At 44.3% G+C, this 14,846-nt stretch overlaps 2 protein-coding genes and 1 non-coding gene across 16 annotated transcripts; 2 read left to right on the forward strand and 1 right to left on the reverse strand.

The window, feature by feature from the left end:
* The first annotated feature begins 348 nt into the window (after positions 1-348).
* LOC113203561 (G protein-activated inward rectifier potassium channel 3-like) lies at positions 349-3,611 on the forward strand. Its single transcript, XM_026418320.2, has 7 exons — positions 349-999; positions 1,644-1,797; positions 2,090-2,302; positions 2,374-2,611; positions 2,679-2,969; positions 3,054-3,238; positions 3,344-3,611. Exons 1-7 carry the CDS (start codon positions 810-812, stop codon positions 3,576-3,578), a joined length of 1,506 nt encoding a protein of 501 aa, XP_026274105.1. The 5' UTR covers positions 349-809; the 3' UTR covers positions 3,579-3,611.
* A 626-nt stretch (positions 3,612-4,237) lies between these two features.
* On the forward strand, positions 4,238-14,223 carry LOC113203405 (uncharacterized). Of its 14 annotated transcripts, XM_026418072.2 has the most exons (9): positions 4,413-4,692; positions 4,774-4,861; positions 5,601-5,753; positions 5,850-6,006; positions 6,118-6,161; positions 10,906-10,974; positions 11,092-11,353; positions 11,435-11,862; positions 11,951-14,223. In XM_026418072.2, the coding sequence occupies exons 3-9, from the start codon at positions 5,602-5,604 to the stop codon at positions 12,975-12,977; spliced, it is 2,139 nt and encodes a 712-aa protein (XP_026273857.1). In that variant the 5' UTR covers positions 4,413-4,692; positions 4,774-4,861; position 5,601; the 3' UTR covers positions 12,978-14,223. The 14 variants fall into 14 exon arrangements, with proteins under 14 accessions (XP_026273854.1, XP_026273858.1, XP_026273861.1 ...); XM_026418073.2 differs by lacking the exons at positions 4,413-4,692; positions 4,774-4,861 and adding an exon at positions 4,239-4,406; XM_052263794.1 differs by having other exon boundaries at positions 4,413-4,861.
* A 164-nt stretch (positions 14,224-14,387) lies between these two features.
* On the reverse strand, positions 14,388-14,459 carry Trnaq-uug (transfer RNA glutamine (anticodon UUG)). Its single transcript has one exon. It is a non-coding gene; the product is annotated as a tRNA-Gln (tRNA).
* Between the last annotated feature and the right edge of the window lie 387 nt (positions 14,460-14,846).

Genomic DNA, 14,846 nt, shown 5'->3' on the forward strand with positions numbered 1-14,846 from the left:
TTTCTATATATCTGAGTGGCATTTACAATTATAAAACCCCTCTCACGACTAAAATTGAAAGTTTTCATTCATTCGAGAAGTGGCCGATTCATTCGACTTGCGCGAACATCAGTTGGCGGTTTTCAGAAGGCCGTTGGAGTTTGCCAACTTAAGAACCAAAGTACTCCAAAACTTCGTCGAAAACCTAATCAAATTTCCAAAATTTTTGTATATTCAAACAAAATTTTAATTAGAAATCATTAATTTTGATCAGAAGCTTCCTTATTAAGTGTATTGCGACCACCTTATATAGTGTTGTTCTCTCGTAGAAGTTGGTATCTTGTGAGTCGTGCCCGCGCAATGTAAAAGTAGAAGCAGACTAGTAACTGTATGATATCTTATGTAACAGAAACCATGATTTGTTTTACACTTGGTTACTACTCCACTTTCAAATTTACATGTTAATTTGCACCGATTTGGCATTAAATGCGTCATTAAGTTTAAAAATGCGATGAGTGTTTTATCTCCGTTTTATTGGGATTCTCATGGAATGATTACTTTAAAAAACAGTTTGCAAACACGCTTGCGTTATCAGTTAGATAGCAGAACGCCGTACCAGTACCATATCATCTCACGAGTCTTTCGACGCACCAGTTTTCTGGAACCTTACCTTCGAAGAGCACATTTTCTCTCGCCACATCCTTTCAGTTTCTAAACGACCATACCGACTCGCTCGTATGGTCACAGTGGCGTGGACCCAATCGTTTGCGGAGTGATTTTCGCGGCGACTGCACAGCGTCCGTTAGCGGGATCACAACCCCCCAACCAGCATGGGGTGGCACGATGACATGGCCGACAGGGCGAGCCTGCTCCGTCCTAGCCGGAGTCACCCGGAGGTCCGGCCAGCCCCGCTGAGCAGACGTGCCCGGGACAAGTCCCTCAGCGAGCGAGGGCTGCATCGTGACCACGGCGCCGACCTACCCATGGGCTTCACCCCCGCGACCACCCACCACGGCTCTGGTAAATGTGACGTGACCGTGTCACCCCTTCCAACGCGCTGCTCGAGGGTATCCCCCTCGGTATTGGAGCGGTAGAAAGGGCGGTTCGGGTCATGACCCGATAACCGACAGAGTTATTGCAGCTCAGCTGACATGTGCCTGCATCTAAGTTCACCCCAAGAAAATTGACGGGGAAAAAAGTAAACAGTGATAAGGACGTCGCATCGCCCTTTCGCTATCTCATTGTCGGTGGTCAGCCGATATGCGGTCGCGGCCCGGCCTCAGCCCCCGGCTCATGTCGGCGAGTCACATGGCGACGCTTGTTCTATTGAACTTGAACTTGGCGATCGGTCTCAAGGTCACGTCTTCGTCCAAAAGCACAGCAGTGTCCTTGTGGAAGTCAGTGGCCGATGGCCGGTTCAGCAGTCGTGACCAATACCCGGGAGGCCAATGCGCACCGCCCGCTGCCGTGTGGTTAGACTGTACCGCACGCGGGCGCGCGGGTGGGTTGCCTACTCGCTCGGATCGTAAGGCGCCGTCGTCCGCGACGTTGGGAGAACGAATGTGAATGGGGGCGAATCAGTCATACCCGGTATAACTGTGAAAGACACTATGACTTCTTCTGGTGGGGAATTCCCATCCTAATTGTTCGTATGACCCATCCAGAGGGGGCCCACTGGGCGCCGCCGTTCGAGCTGGCGCATCGGCCGAGGACGCCGCCGCGGTCGCGGTCCACCGTCATCCACTTGGAGGACGACGCCCGCGCCAGCGACGCCGCGACCGGAGCGCACTCGCAAGAGACCATCTTCGGCTTCAAGAGGTATAGGACCACGTCGGGAGGTCATTGCCCCCCGCCTACGCCGCGGCGCCTGACGACTCCCCGTCGAGTGCTTCCGCGTTTACGTAGTTATGCGGCTCGAGCCGGCTTGATCAAGCAGAAGCCACTCCAACTCGCGATACAGGCGCGAAGGTCCCCGCCCCAGCAAACAGTTTGCGCAGGTGCAAACTGGTCGATGGGGGGCCCTCTGTAAAGCAGATGCCGCGATGAAGTCGGGGGCCGGTGCAGGGGTTGGGATTGGAAGGGCAGGTGATGACATCTGCTTCCATCGCAGGTGGTACGACCGCTGGCGCCACCAAGAGGCGGGGGAGACCCGCGCCATCAACAAGAACGGAACGTGCAACGTGACGCTGGTCAACAACGTGGACCGCAACCGGCGCTTCATGCAGGACCTGTTCAACACGCTGGTGGACTGCCGCTGGCGGTACACGCTGCTCGCCTTCGTGCTCAGCTACGTCGTCAGCTGGCTTATCTTCGCGCTGATCTGGTGCGGCCTGGTTCTTGTCCAGCACCTGCTTCACCTCCCCGCGGTGCTCGTCACGCCCCTGTGTGGCCCAGGTACCTGATCGCCGCCGCGCATGGCGACCTGAGAAGGACCAGCGTCCTCTCTTCGGAGGACAGCGAGCTGCCCGACTCGCCGCCCTGCGTCGTCAACATGAACGACTTCACGCAGTGCTTCCTCTACTCCGTGGAGTCCCAGATGACCATCGGCTACGGCACGTCGTACCCCTCCCAGGAGTGTCCGGAGGCCATATTCGTGCTCTGCATGCAGAGCATCTTGGGGCTCATCATCCAGGTACGGTAGCGGTAGGGTTTCGGGTACCAGCGAGGCCACCTTACCTGACCACAGTTCGTGCCCCAAGGCCTTCACGGTGGGCATGGTGTTCGCCAAGCTGACGCGGCCCAAGCGCCGCTCGCAAACGCTGCTGTTCAGCCGCAGGGCCGTGGTGACCATGCGGGACAGCCGCCTGTGCCTCCAGTTCCGCGTGGCAGACATCCGCAAGACCCACATGGTGGACGCGCGCCTACGCGCGCACCTGCTGCACACACGGTGCACCGCGGAGGGCGAGTACCTCGCGCCGCACCGCACCGAGCTCAAGCTGAGCGTGGACAGCGCGCACGGCAAGCTCTTCCTCATCTGGCCGCTGGTCGCGGTGAGTGTCCCGGATGGTCCCGGAGCTGGGGCGCTCTGGTGCGACCCCTCGTGGCTAGTAACGACGCTGCTCGCCCTCCCACAGGTCCACCGGATCGACCAGAATAGCCCGCTCTACTTCGAGTCGGCAGAGGACCTCATCCACTCGAAGTACGAGATTCTCGTGTTCCTGGAGGGCACCATCGAGTCCACGGGGCAGGTGGTGCAGGCGCGATCTTCATACGTGCCGGCTGAGGTGCTGTGGGGGCATCGGTTCGAGCCGGTGGTTCGGTAAGGACCCGGAGGAGTAGGCAACACGAATTACAGGGCTCCCCCCAGCAGCTCAGCGTACGGCTTTCGGTGCGCAACAGTTACTCAGGGCCAGCACTCCCGCAGGTACGACCGCTTCCTGCAGAGCTACGAGGTGGACCACAGCCGCTTGGACCACACGGTACAGGTGGACGCGCCCCTGTGTAGCGCATACGAGCTGGACCAGCTCGACCTCCTCGTCGGCCAGTCCTGGACGAGGCCGTGGGCGCACGCCCACCCGCCGCCCTGCGCGCCCGCCGCCACTCCCCCGCAGCAGGCCGACGGCCACGCCTACTACATGACCGCATCAATGTGCTACTAATTTTAAAAGTCTATAATAAAAATGGTTTACGAACTTTATGGCTGATGGAATCCATCCTTCCAACCTCCCCAACCTCCCTCTCCATATCTGCCTGCCCACTAACACCAACTCCCCCCTCCCTCTAAAACCCTTGCAATAATTTGCTTGGTTTTGTTTTGTTGTCCTTGCCGAACAAAAGAGAACAAAGAGGGGCAGGCCCACACGAGACTGGTCCTTGGGCGAAGGGAAGGCGGGAGGGGGAGGGGGGGGGGGTGCCAGGATGGAGGTGGATGGAGGTGGATCGAGGGCAGTGAGACAAGCGGAGGAATGAAAAAAAAACAATACTAAAAAGGGGAAAAAGGGGGGTTTGGTCGGGAGGATGAGGATGACGGGGGCAGAATAAAGGTGGGGGGGGGGAACAAGGGGCGGGACCAGGGACAAGGATTCGGGGTGAAATGGCATGACTCACTTCAGGGCAAAGCCATGGAAAGCGGCCCAGTGGCTTCACGTTTCCCATCCAATTTTTGTCCGCCTACGATTCAGTGAGGCTAATCATTGTCCGAACTTTCCGAGACAATGCTTATGGCGAGCACAAGGCCCTACCTGAGTCCTGATCCTGCGCTTGCGGCGTGGCGCTGCAGTGAGCGCTAGAGCCCGTAGCGGCAGACACCCGAAGCTTGAATGCTTCAGTGGTTGCTTTTCCTTCCTTCCATTTTCCAGTGAGATTGATGAGTGCAAGTGCGATGGCTGTATGTGTGCTGTTTCGCGTTGAATATTTTGTGAATTAGTGAAACAATATTTCCCTTCAGCACACACCGGGCGACTGCAGTCGAGTAACGGGATCACATTGTTCGTAAATTATTGTAAAAACCGCTAGGTTTTGTCACATTTCTCACAAACACAACACTATACATACGCTTCACCCACATGTTAATGATAAAGCCGATCAGTGCAAATCAGTTCTGTTCTCGTTGCTTGGGGTTGCTGGAGCGCGCTCGTAGAAGCTCCCCTACTTGGTGTAATTGAACCCTTGAGCTTTGTTTCTTTCGTCTTCTTCGTGCTGCAAATAGATAATGTAGAGAAAAGGGATGGGGATGCGCTGTCATGCATTGCATTGACTCGGGGTTTGGTGGCGGTAGGTAGACCTGTCAACATTTGGATACTTAAAAAAGGGTCAGATATTTTCCTTGCCTATTACGTGCTCTCTTTGCCGTAGTTATCAGCCTGCCTCAGATCAACACTCGTTTCCCTTTACCTACAACAGCAGAAGCAAGACACTTGGCTTAATAGGTCCCCATATGCATGTATGTATTAGCCTGTCTTTTCTTTTCTCTTTGGAAAAAGGCCGGTGCCTACTGTAATTATAGTTTTTGCCATTTTCAATTATTCTAGTGTTTATCCTTTATTTTGATTTTGCTGGTACACCTCAAATGTAGTATCAGTAATTTTAAAACTAAGGTTATGAACACATTCATTTTAGCAGTCTTCTAAAAATTTGAATTTATTCCTCTGCTTGACATTGCTCTAAAACTCTTGCATATTTTTCAAAAAATCTTATCTCGGTGGACTCTTATTCTTTCTATGTGTAGAGGAAAACATTTGACCTACAAACTACTGATGGGAACTTTTTAAGCATGGCAATTGTAGCTCATTATGTGAAAAGATGTGCAAATGACGCTTTAGTTTATAAATTTGTGAATATATTGTAACCATTTCTCTAGTTCTGTTTACTTTATTTTAAATGTATCACAAATGTATGATTTTATACCTATGAACATTCTAGGACAATATTGCCAGGTGTAAGAGAGGAGTGCTAGTATCTCTGATCGCAAATCTTTGTCCAGATCCTATTAGTGGTGGACTGCTCATACAGGTTTTAAAAATTATGTCCGAGTTTAGTACAGATGATTCTTTTAGTAATTTAATTGATGCAGATTTAGCTTACTCTTACGTCTACCTTTATACCTTGTCTATACAGTATTTTTTGTTACATTAAGATCCTTTTCACGTTTCTTTGTTTTGTTTTTTCTTTAATATCTTCAGTATGGACAACATGAGCCCCATTTGGGATAACAAGCTGCCAGTAGGCCTAAGATTTATGGTAACTAAAACAACAAAAGGTCGTTTAGGTTTAATCATTGGACAGCACAAATTCAGGAAATCCGGTACTCAAAAAGATGGGACCCTTATATTCAGGTGACTATTTGCATTGGAATGTTGCTGTTTTTGTTTTCAGATGGATAGGATCTAGGTAAAACATATCTCACCACAAATCCCTCCTATTTTTCACAGGTGTTCCTTAAAAGATTGCCCTGCCAGGGTTAATTTAGATGCTGCTATGCGAAGAGTCTTGAAGATTAGAATGAACCACAATCATCCTGGTCGAGATTTATCTGATATTATCAATGTTCGTCTCCCAGCTGGGTTAACGGCATCTGAAGGACAGGCGGTATGTGTTGAGGATTAATTTTTAGAAATTAGTCCACCATGATAAGTCCAAAATTTGTAATCAAACTCATGCAGCCTATTCTTTGAAACTTGTGTTTCCATTCTCTTTCAGGAAGAAGAAGCCAAAGTTGGAAGGATTTCAGGAGGTCCTAAAAGGTACAGCTATGTGTTGTGTGACATTCACTGCTGGCAGCTTTGCTTTTTCTCCAGTGGCATCATTTCTTAATCTAATAAGATATTGACATTTGGCCTTAAAGTATTACTCCTAAGCATGCCCCAAATAATTTTTTGGTAATTCTTTCTGACAGTAATAGGGTGGGTGAATAAAGTACAGGATTAGCTGTCAAATCTTAACTCCCATTGCCTGACATTGTTTTGTCCAGGTAGGTGCCCCCTTGATTTTCAAAGGGTCCTGTAATCTCAGGAGGGATCTAATAATTCTCTTCTGTATTTTGTAAACCCACCCTAATACCTTATTTTAAAATTTAGTGAATAGCAGCAATAATTTTATTTTGATGCTGATATCCACTAAAATAACACAATCTAAGTGTAGTCAACTCAAATGAAGCAAAAATTTCCCGAGCAGCGTATTTTTTAAATAATTCTTTTGAGATTGCGATGTCGTGTTGTATGGATGTATTTATTTGTGTGTGTGTGTGTGTGTGCGTGCTCATCTGATCAGAGGAAGACCTTTCCTAATAGAAATTTATTTGCATGCTTATTTGTAATCAATGTGCCATTAGATTATTATTTTTCATATGCTATTCTGATGATCCTGTATTGTTTCTATGAGGTGAACTACTACTGGTATATTATTCTTAAGTTATTGATAGAATGTGAACAAGTGTGAAGAGGAACTTATTGATGCGTCAATGTCCCTACAATTCTGTTGCATTAGTAGCTGAGGTACAGAGATTAGTGTCATTTGCACATCCTCTCACATAATTGCTTCTTTCTCCTTTACACTTATGCTCTCGCATGCTGAGCTCTGTGGTTATTTGATTGGACTGAGTGCAGGCTGCAGCTAACAATGGCAATCATTTTTTGATGTCATCTGGTATCTAAATTATTTTTCTTCAAGTTAGACTTTTCCACCTTGTCCACCTGCTGCTTAATAACCAAATGGTCATTTTATGCTTTATTTCTTATTATTTTTTGTTTTTGGTATCTACAGTGCTGAAAGAGAAGATGGGAAAGTGTTCACTGAAGATTCATTGACATGCCGAATCTTGTTGAAGCTCTTCAGGGATTCCGGGAAGGATCGACATACTATAGTGTTGGGGATGGATTCTACTACTGTTTAAATAGAACAAAAGGGTCAAGAAAATTTCTTAAGTGCTTTAGACATGGGAGATACAAATGTATGTCCAGGGCCTCCTTTGAGGTCAATAGTAGAGAACTGAGTGTCACTGTTACCCACAACCACGCACCTGAGCCATGGGTTGACTCATTGCTCAAGGAACGACATGCTATGAAAAGCCATGCTGCTAGAGACTTCGACTTCCTCCAAAGTAGTTCATATGGGAGGTAAGTTCTATTTCAAAATCTGTTTGAGTTGACCTCTACCTGCTTATTTTACCACTGTAAAAGTGTGAGTGTGTGTGTGTGCAGATATTTCCTTTCAGATTTAGGTAATACTTATGTGTAGTAATGATATTGTTCCTCAGCCTATCAGTCCATCAAATAACTGCTTTCTTCCCTATTTTTTCTTTTTTTAAAAATTGTTTTTAGTTGTATTGGTTTTTTTGTGAAGCGGAATACTTTGATGGTGGAAAGACATCTTAAAAGGTTGTTCATTGAAGACAAAGAATTCTCCATTTCAACACCAATGTACCATGCTTTTGGTTTTTTGTCCCTCATATTGATGTGTAAAATCTTGACGTATGAAATTCCTATGCATTGATTGGAAAATGTTTTTAGAATTTAACCTACTATTTATCAGAGTTACATTTTTTCCCTTTTGTGATTGTTAATTATCTTTGGATAGAAGATAGAAGACCTGCAAAAGCTATTGAAGATTTACTCCAAATGATGGAATCGAAGCAACCTTCACTCCATTGATATAAGTTGGACATGCAAAATACTGAAGACTGAAGAGGAAATGATGACTGCCTGGAATTCCCATCTTTTGTAAACCTTCATTTTTCAAGAAGCACTGCACATCTTGCTGACTTGCTTGAGTTTGGTAGGCTTGGTTGGGATGCCGGTGCCGGCCTGAATTTTGTTTGATTGTGGATGTTGGTAGCACTTCTTGTGGACATTTCTCGCATCGTCTCCTGCGTTTTGATAGCCAGTTTGATGTGTTTTGGCGTAAGACTCGCGACGTTAGTACTCAAATCTTGAAAGAGGCTCTCAACCAAATTTCAGAACAATGTAGTAGCGCGTTGCTGCTGCTAGGAGTGCAGTTGAGGGCCGTAAAATTATGGTGCGTAGGGATCTGGGGATAAAAGTGAGGTTAGAGTTTTTGCCGACATCAAATCGTCCAGTTGTTTTCGTTGAGGGGTGAGCAGAAACCAGGCAAACTGCCACAATGGAAGAGTGTCCGGGCCAGCGTGATGGCAGCACTATTTACTACTTTGATGGACACATGTACCGACGAAACAGAGCGACGGATAGCTCAACCTACTACCGCTGCTCCACCCGAGGGTGTTTTGGGCGCGTTATTCAAAAACATAGCTTAGGTACTATCGTTCAAGTGTCGCCCCACTGCCATCCGGCAGATCAAGACAAGCACTCCTTAAGACGATTCCTCGCCGCTATTCAGCGTCGAGTCAGCACAGAGACAACGCCAATTTTTGATATCTATGAGCAAGAAGCCAGCAGGTGTGTGAACTGGATAGAGTGCTTTTGACAAGAGTATTATGCCTCTGTCTATCTGAGTAACATCACTTGTTGGTTGGAATTCAGGTTCCCAGGGATTGAAAATTCGATGCCATTCGAGTCCCTGCAGCAGCAGATGGAGAAGAGGAGACGACTTAATGAAACTCTGAACAATCTTGACACGTAGGTACCCCTAAATCTGAGTGCGGTGGTCTCTATGTGGGGATTGTGTCATGTCAATTCTTTTTTATGACTTGGACTGCATAATTAGTACCATGTATTGATTTAATGAGCTGTCTGTGAATAATTGCTGTTCGCGATATCTGTACAATTTATTGAACAAATTATATTCTCCTAGAGAATACTCTTAAGTGGTCCTGTATTCATCAATTAATATTAAGTCATAGCTGTCATTGTAATCAGCACACAGTGTTGTCCCCACTTGAAAACATTGTGTGTTTGTTGTCAGTCTAATAATCTGTAGCTTTATCTTAGCAATGCTTCGATTGTATTTCAATATCTTAGATCCCACATGATTATCTATATTGTCACAACAACCACCCTCTCATGAGGAACTTAAGGTATTAAGGATGTGGGTTCAGTGCTGTGTTGTGTAGTTTAGCTTAGAAATGAACATTGGTGCGGTGATGGTTACGTTATGAGCTGGTGTCAAGCATTGTGATGGTTTGGGCTTCTAGTGTTCCTAGTCCTTTGTCTCTACTCTAGCTTTTTTAAACAGACGAGCAGGAGCAGGTGCATGTTTGAGTGAACCCTGCATGATTCAGTACACTAGTAACACACACACATCAACAGTTTAAACAGGAATAAAATTTCTTCATTGTATTGGGAACAATCAGACTTAGAGTAATGTTTGTTTTTTAATGATCTTGTAGAGGGTGAAAATGGAGTCCCACGTAGAACATTTTCTGGAACAACGCTTAGACCAATTTGCTAACCATGGTATGGACAACCATTTTGATCAGCAGCTTGATCAGAACAGTAGACCTGGCCTTCCAAGATGTGAGGTGACAATGAATAATCAGGGTGGGGACAAGCTTCACTTCAATGGTTATTCTTACTCAAAGAAAGCGATATCAGCCAATGCTATTCGCTGGACATGTGCCACACCAACCAGATCTGACACAAGATGTAAAGGGGCTATAACTACAGATCCGGTAAGACCGGTAAGTTTCACATGGTTTTAACCTACTTAAGTAGCTGGATTTTTAAAATATTTCTTCTGGGTAGCATTTCTTTTTTTTTTATTGATTCTTTCATTCATATTTTGCATTGCAGTATCATAACCCCAGGTCACTGGTTGAGCATAACCATCCCCCTGAAGATTCAGAAGCTAGCATTATGAGAGACATAGCAAGAGCTAAACGTCGATTAAGGCGTAGAACGTTCCCTCATCCGTTCCCGTTCTACCCTTGGATGTTACCTTTGTAAGTTCAGTAATGTGTTGGTAAATACAGAGGTAACTAGAAATTTTGTCCTAAACTCTGAACAAGCTGAGAAATTTTCTAGAGTGCTTTATGTTACATTGTATTTCATTTGTTATCTTGAACTTAGAGAATAGGTTGAGACTCGGTTTCATGATGTCATGATGTATTACATCATTGTATAATAAATCAGATGTGGTGTTTTGTCTTATCAATGTATTATAATAAACTTGATTTTAGCATCAAATTGGTTCACGTGAAGAATATATCAAGAATTGTATTGTTAGCTAAATTTTGTACTGATGTTTTGTAAATGTATCAATGTCTGTATTTACACTGTTCACGTCAATCATTGCAACTTGATGACAACCATTGAGTGAACTGTACAATTAAACTACTGTGCTTGATTCTTGTTCTAAGGAATATTGCATACACACACACACACTCAATATTTTCTGTTGTTGTATTGATGCAATGCTTGTGTTTGTATTATTCTATGATAAATGTTTTCTCGGCAGAATATCATAATCAGATTTTCTATCTTGCAGCTCATGCTGTTGTAAACAAGATAAAAGTGAGAATTTTGATTACTTCTACACTATGCTAACTTTTTCCTTTTTGTCTCTATATGTTGGCAGGCAGCAAATGCAAGAGCAGAGTGGGGGTAGGGATGACACTAGTTCTTTGGAAGCAACTCTTGGGATGGGGTAAGTAGTTTTTCAGACAGATCATCGTTTCTGTAGGATTCTCCTTCCTTGTTCCTGTAACTAAGTTTATTTGAATATTATTATTTCTTAATTTATCTACATTTTTATGATTCGTAGCTCTGGTGGAGGAATGATGGATCCATCTGTGGCTGGGCCTAGCGGATATGGGGATGATGTCAGGGTCAAGATGGAGCCAGAGTGGGTGGATGCTGGAGCTCTGGAACCAAACTGTGAGTTGGAAGGACAGTATGATGATGGACAAGATTTTAACACAGGTTATGGTGAAGACTCTATTGGAGGCCAGGAAGATCAGAGCTATCATCATATGTTCGGTGGTCAGCAGGAACAGGAACAGCCTCAGCCACAACAACTTCCTCTTGTTAGTTCTATGTATTTCTTTTTCTGCTTGCTCTAATTTCCTTGAACAATTGTATCTATCTCATTTTTTATTTCAATTCAGATTCCAGATTCACAAGACCCTGTAAAACTACGTGTCCCAGGGAAGCCAAATTTGACTATCACTGTGGCTCCTACTCGACCACCTCCAACACATTCTACTCCTCCTTTACCAGCACCACCTCCCCTCCATTTGTTAAATCCTTTGTTAAATCGAAAGAGGGGAGGAAGACCGCGAGGTAGTCAGTATGGAAGCTACAGTGAAAGCGATGACAGAGTTACAACCATCCTGACCGACAGTATTATAGCAAGCCAAAAGTTGGAGAAAATGGGTGCAGCAGCAGCAGCTGGATACCCACATCCAAGTTTAGCTGCTGCAATGACAGCTTCCCTTTCTAGTAGAGTCAAACCCAGGTCAAAAGATCCAGAGGCAGTGAGAGCAGCTGATATTGTTAATAGTGCTCAGAACAGATCCGGACCCCGAGTTAATGAGTAAGAAATATTTTATTTTGTCTGACATTGGGTCACCATTTTCTTCAGCATTTTCACGTTTGCATTAAAACACTTTCCTTTGTTGCAGGGAGTTGGAGAAGGTGCATTTGAAACTTCGGCAAGAGGTGTTGGCTCTGGAAGTCCAGAATTTAAAAGCTGAACGAGAAAAGTTGAAAGCTTATCGGCGTAATGTAGCAATTAGAAGAGAAATAATGATGCTGCATCTTCAATTGGGCAAGGGTATCCCATCTGAGTGTGCAAGTAGTGGAAGAGGACTTGAAACTGTTGATCTATATGGCAGTGAAGATGCAGAGCTAGATAATGACTTATCTAATTCTGTCTCAAAAGATAGCTTTTCCAATTCTATTTCTAAGGAACATACAATCACAAAATTACCTGAAGTATCTATAACTCTGAATCAGTCAAGTCAGTCACCGAAAATATCAATCCGGAAATCCTTGCAGACAGCTAACCAGTCACCAAATGTATCGCCTTTGTCAGCCAGCTCTAGTGTTCAAGGGCCCACACCACCTCCAGGAAATGTGAAGAAAACCAAATCTGTGAACAAGCAGCATGACAACAGAGAAGTCAGTGACAGTGCATCAATCAATGAAAGTAAGCAGATGAGTGAAGGAAGTCGTTGTGATACTAGTACTGTATGCGAAAATTTAGATTCTCCCGAAGACAAAAAACCAGTTAATGATGACCCTCCAGACATAAAAGTGTTTAGTGAGCATGAAAATGATACTGAGCTGAGTGAAAGTAAAGCCTTGAGTTCATGCCAACAGTCAGTCTCTTCAACTGATCCAGGGAAAGATGACCTTGCACCCTTAGACTCTGTATCTTCTGATTTGAGTATTGAAATGCTCTCTGAACCTGGGTCCAGTCAATGGACTAATCAATCGTCGGCACCTATGACTGAACATGAAGGATTTGATGATCTACAATTTGAGGGGGAAGACAGTTATGACAACACAGATAATATAGGAGAATTTTCTGGAGGACCCATTGGTAAGGAACCTCCAGATGCCCAATTTACTTCATTTTCTGAAGAAACTGCACCTAAAAGAAGAAGAGTTGATAATATGTGGGAACCAGAAGATGGAAACTTATGACACAATGACATTTTAAATAGTTATTTGAATGACCACCTCTTGTAATTCAGTTTTGGTTTTGTAGTAAGTCTTTCAGGATCTGGAATCTTGAGTAGTCTGTTATAAAGTCTGAATCGCTTCTTTACCTTCTATATTCAATGACTTCTCTAAAATCTGTATTAATTAAAAGCTAATATTTTTTTCATCACAGTACTTACATTTTAAGACAGAACATTAACATCACCATTTATACATCTAATGATACTGATTTATTTTGTGATGTATGTTGAATTTCTGTGCTCTACCTAGTGTTTTAATGATAAACTGTAAATTAGAGGTGTATTTACTGGCTAGTTTTATGTATTTTTAAACTTTGTGGGTAGCTGTCCATTTGGTTTGATTTGAGGCACACACATCAAGACCCAAATGCTATTATGTGCGCGTAGTGTAAATATGTTTATCATTATTTTAAGTAAGATTTTTTTAACAATGCCATTTGTGCCATTGTTGTAGGTAGCTGTCGTATGCTATTTGAAAGGCTGTGTTGGACTCATTCCTCAACAACTCTGTGTCATGCTAGGTTGTTATTTCGTACCTGCTTTGTAATGTCAGGAATGTTCTCAGTATTGATTATTTAATATGTAGTGTACATATGTTTATGTTATTTCATTGAGTGGCCTTATTCCTGTCCAGTTATGTTTTGCAAATTTTAGGAACCATTCAAATGAAATTTTGATTTGTTGAAATAAGAATGATTTTTAGATGCTCATAGGTGTAGATATTAGGACCGGAGCTTCTCAGGAAATTGTGTATTTCATGACAACTATAATTTTGTTTCCTCCTCTAAAAGATTGTGTTAATAGTTGATATTAAATTAATTTATCAAAAAGCTAGACTGGTAGTGATGGGATGTGATCAATAACTTATCATTTATTTCACCGAATATAACTGTGTATGTTTAGAAACAGACAAACCTTTGACTTTTCATGTTATAAAGTTTTTGCTGTACGTCTACCATAGCAGACTATTTGTTTGTACGGTATCAAGTGTTTTCTAGACAATTTCATTACAATGTGCTATACATGTTTGAGGAAGTTATCATACAAGCACAACACAATTGAAGTGACTTGAGATCTCATTTTTAAACACAGTACTATCTTGTCAAGAAATGAGAATGATTTGCTTTTAATGTGCAGTATCAGGATGCTATAGCATCTGAAATGTAAATAAATTTTTTACATGGACATTAAAACACAACTTTGTAAAATTGTGATTCCCTCTTTTCTATAATTCTTTGAATTAGATATTGAGAACCATTAGAGTCCTCTCAACTATTAGGCATGAGTATGAGTCAATTGAGCTCTGCCAAAAAAAAAAAATAAAGGAAAAAAAAAGCTACACAAAAATTATCGTTGTGAACGATATGGTCGAAGGTCCCACCGAGATTTGAACTCGGATCGCTGGATTCAAAGTCCAGAGTGCTAACCATTACACCATGGGACCGCTGATGGAGGGGGAGGCTGGGATCCGGTTCTGACGCGCCGCGCTCGCTGGGAACGCGGCGGGCTTTTTCAAATGGGGTGTCCTTCACAGTCGCCGTGCGGCGGTGGCGCCGCGTAGCGCCGCGCAGTACAGTCGGAGCAAACTTGGCGCGAAAATTTGAAACGATAATACCCGTGCGGTGCGCCAGTCCATAGTCCATTTAGTCGTAGGGAGACACGCGGCGCGCGGACGATCCTTTGCAGCGCTGGTGCAGGTGCTGTTGCGCATTGCCCAACCACACCCTCAATTACTGCCCTATTTGCGTCCAGTTCGCAATTCGCCGTTCCGCTTGTGCTCGCGGGCGCGACTTTTAGCGGCTGTTAGCGCGAGGTAATTGCACGGGGGGGG

This window comes from Frankliniella occidentalis, unplaced genomic scaffold, assembly GCF_000697945.3.
Source record: "Frankliniella occidentalis isolate FOCC.00 unplaced genomic scaffold, Focc_3.1 Scaffold14, whole genome shotgun sequence".
Classification (NCBI taxonomy): Eukaryota; Metazoa; Arthropoda; class Insecta; order Thysanoptera; family Thripidae; genus Frankliniella; species Frankliniella occidentalis.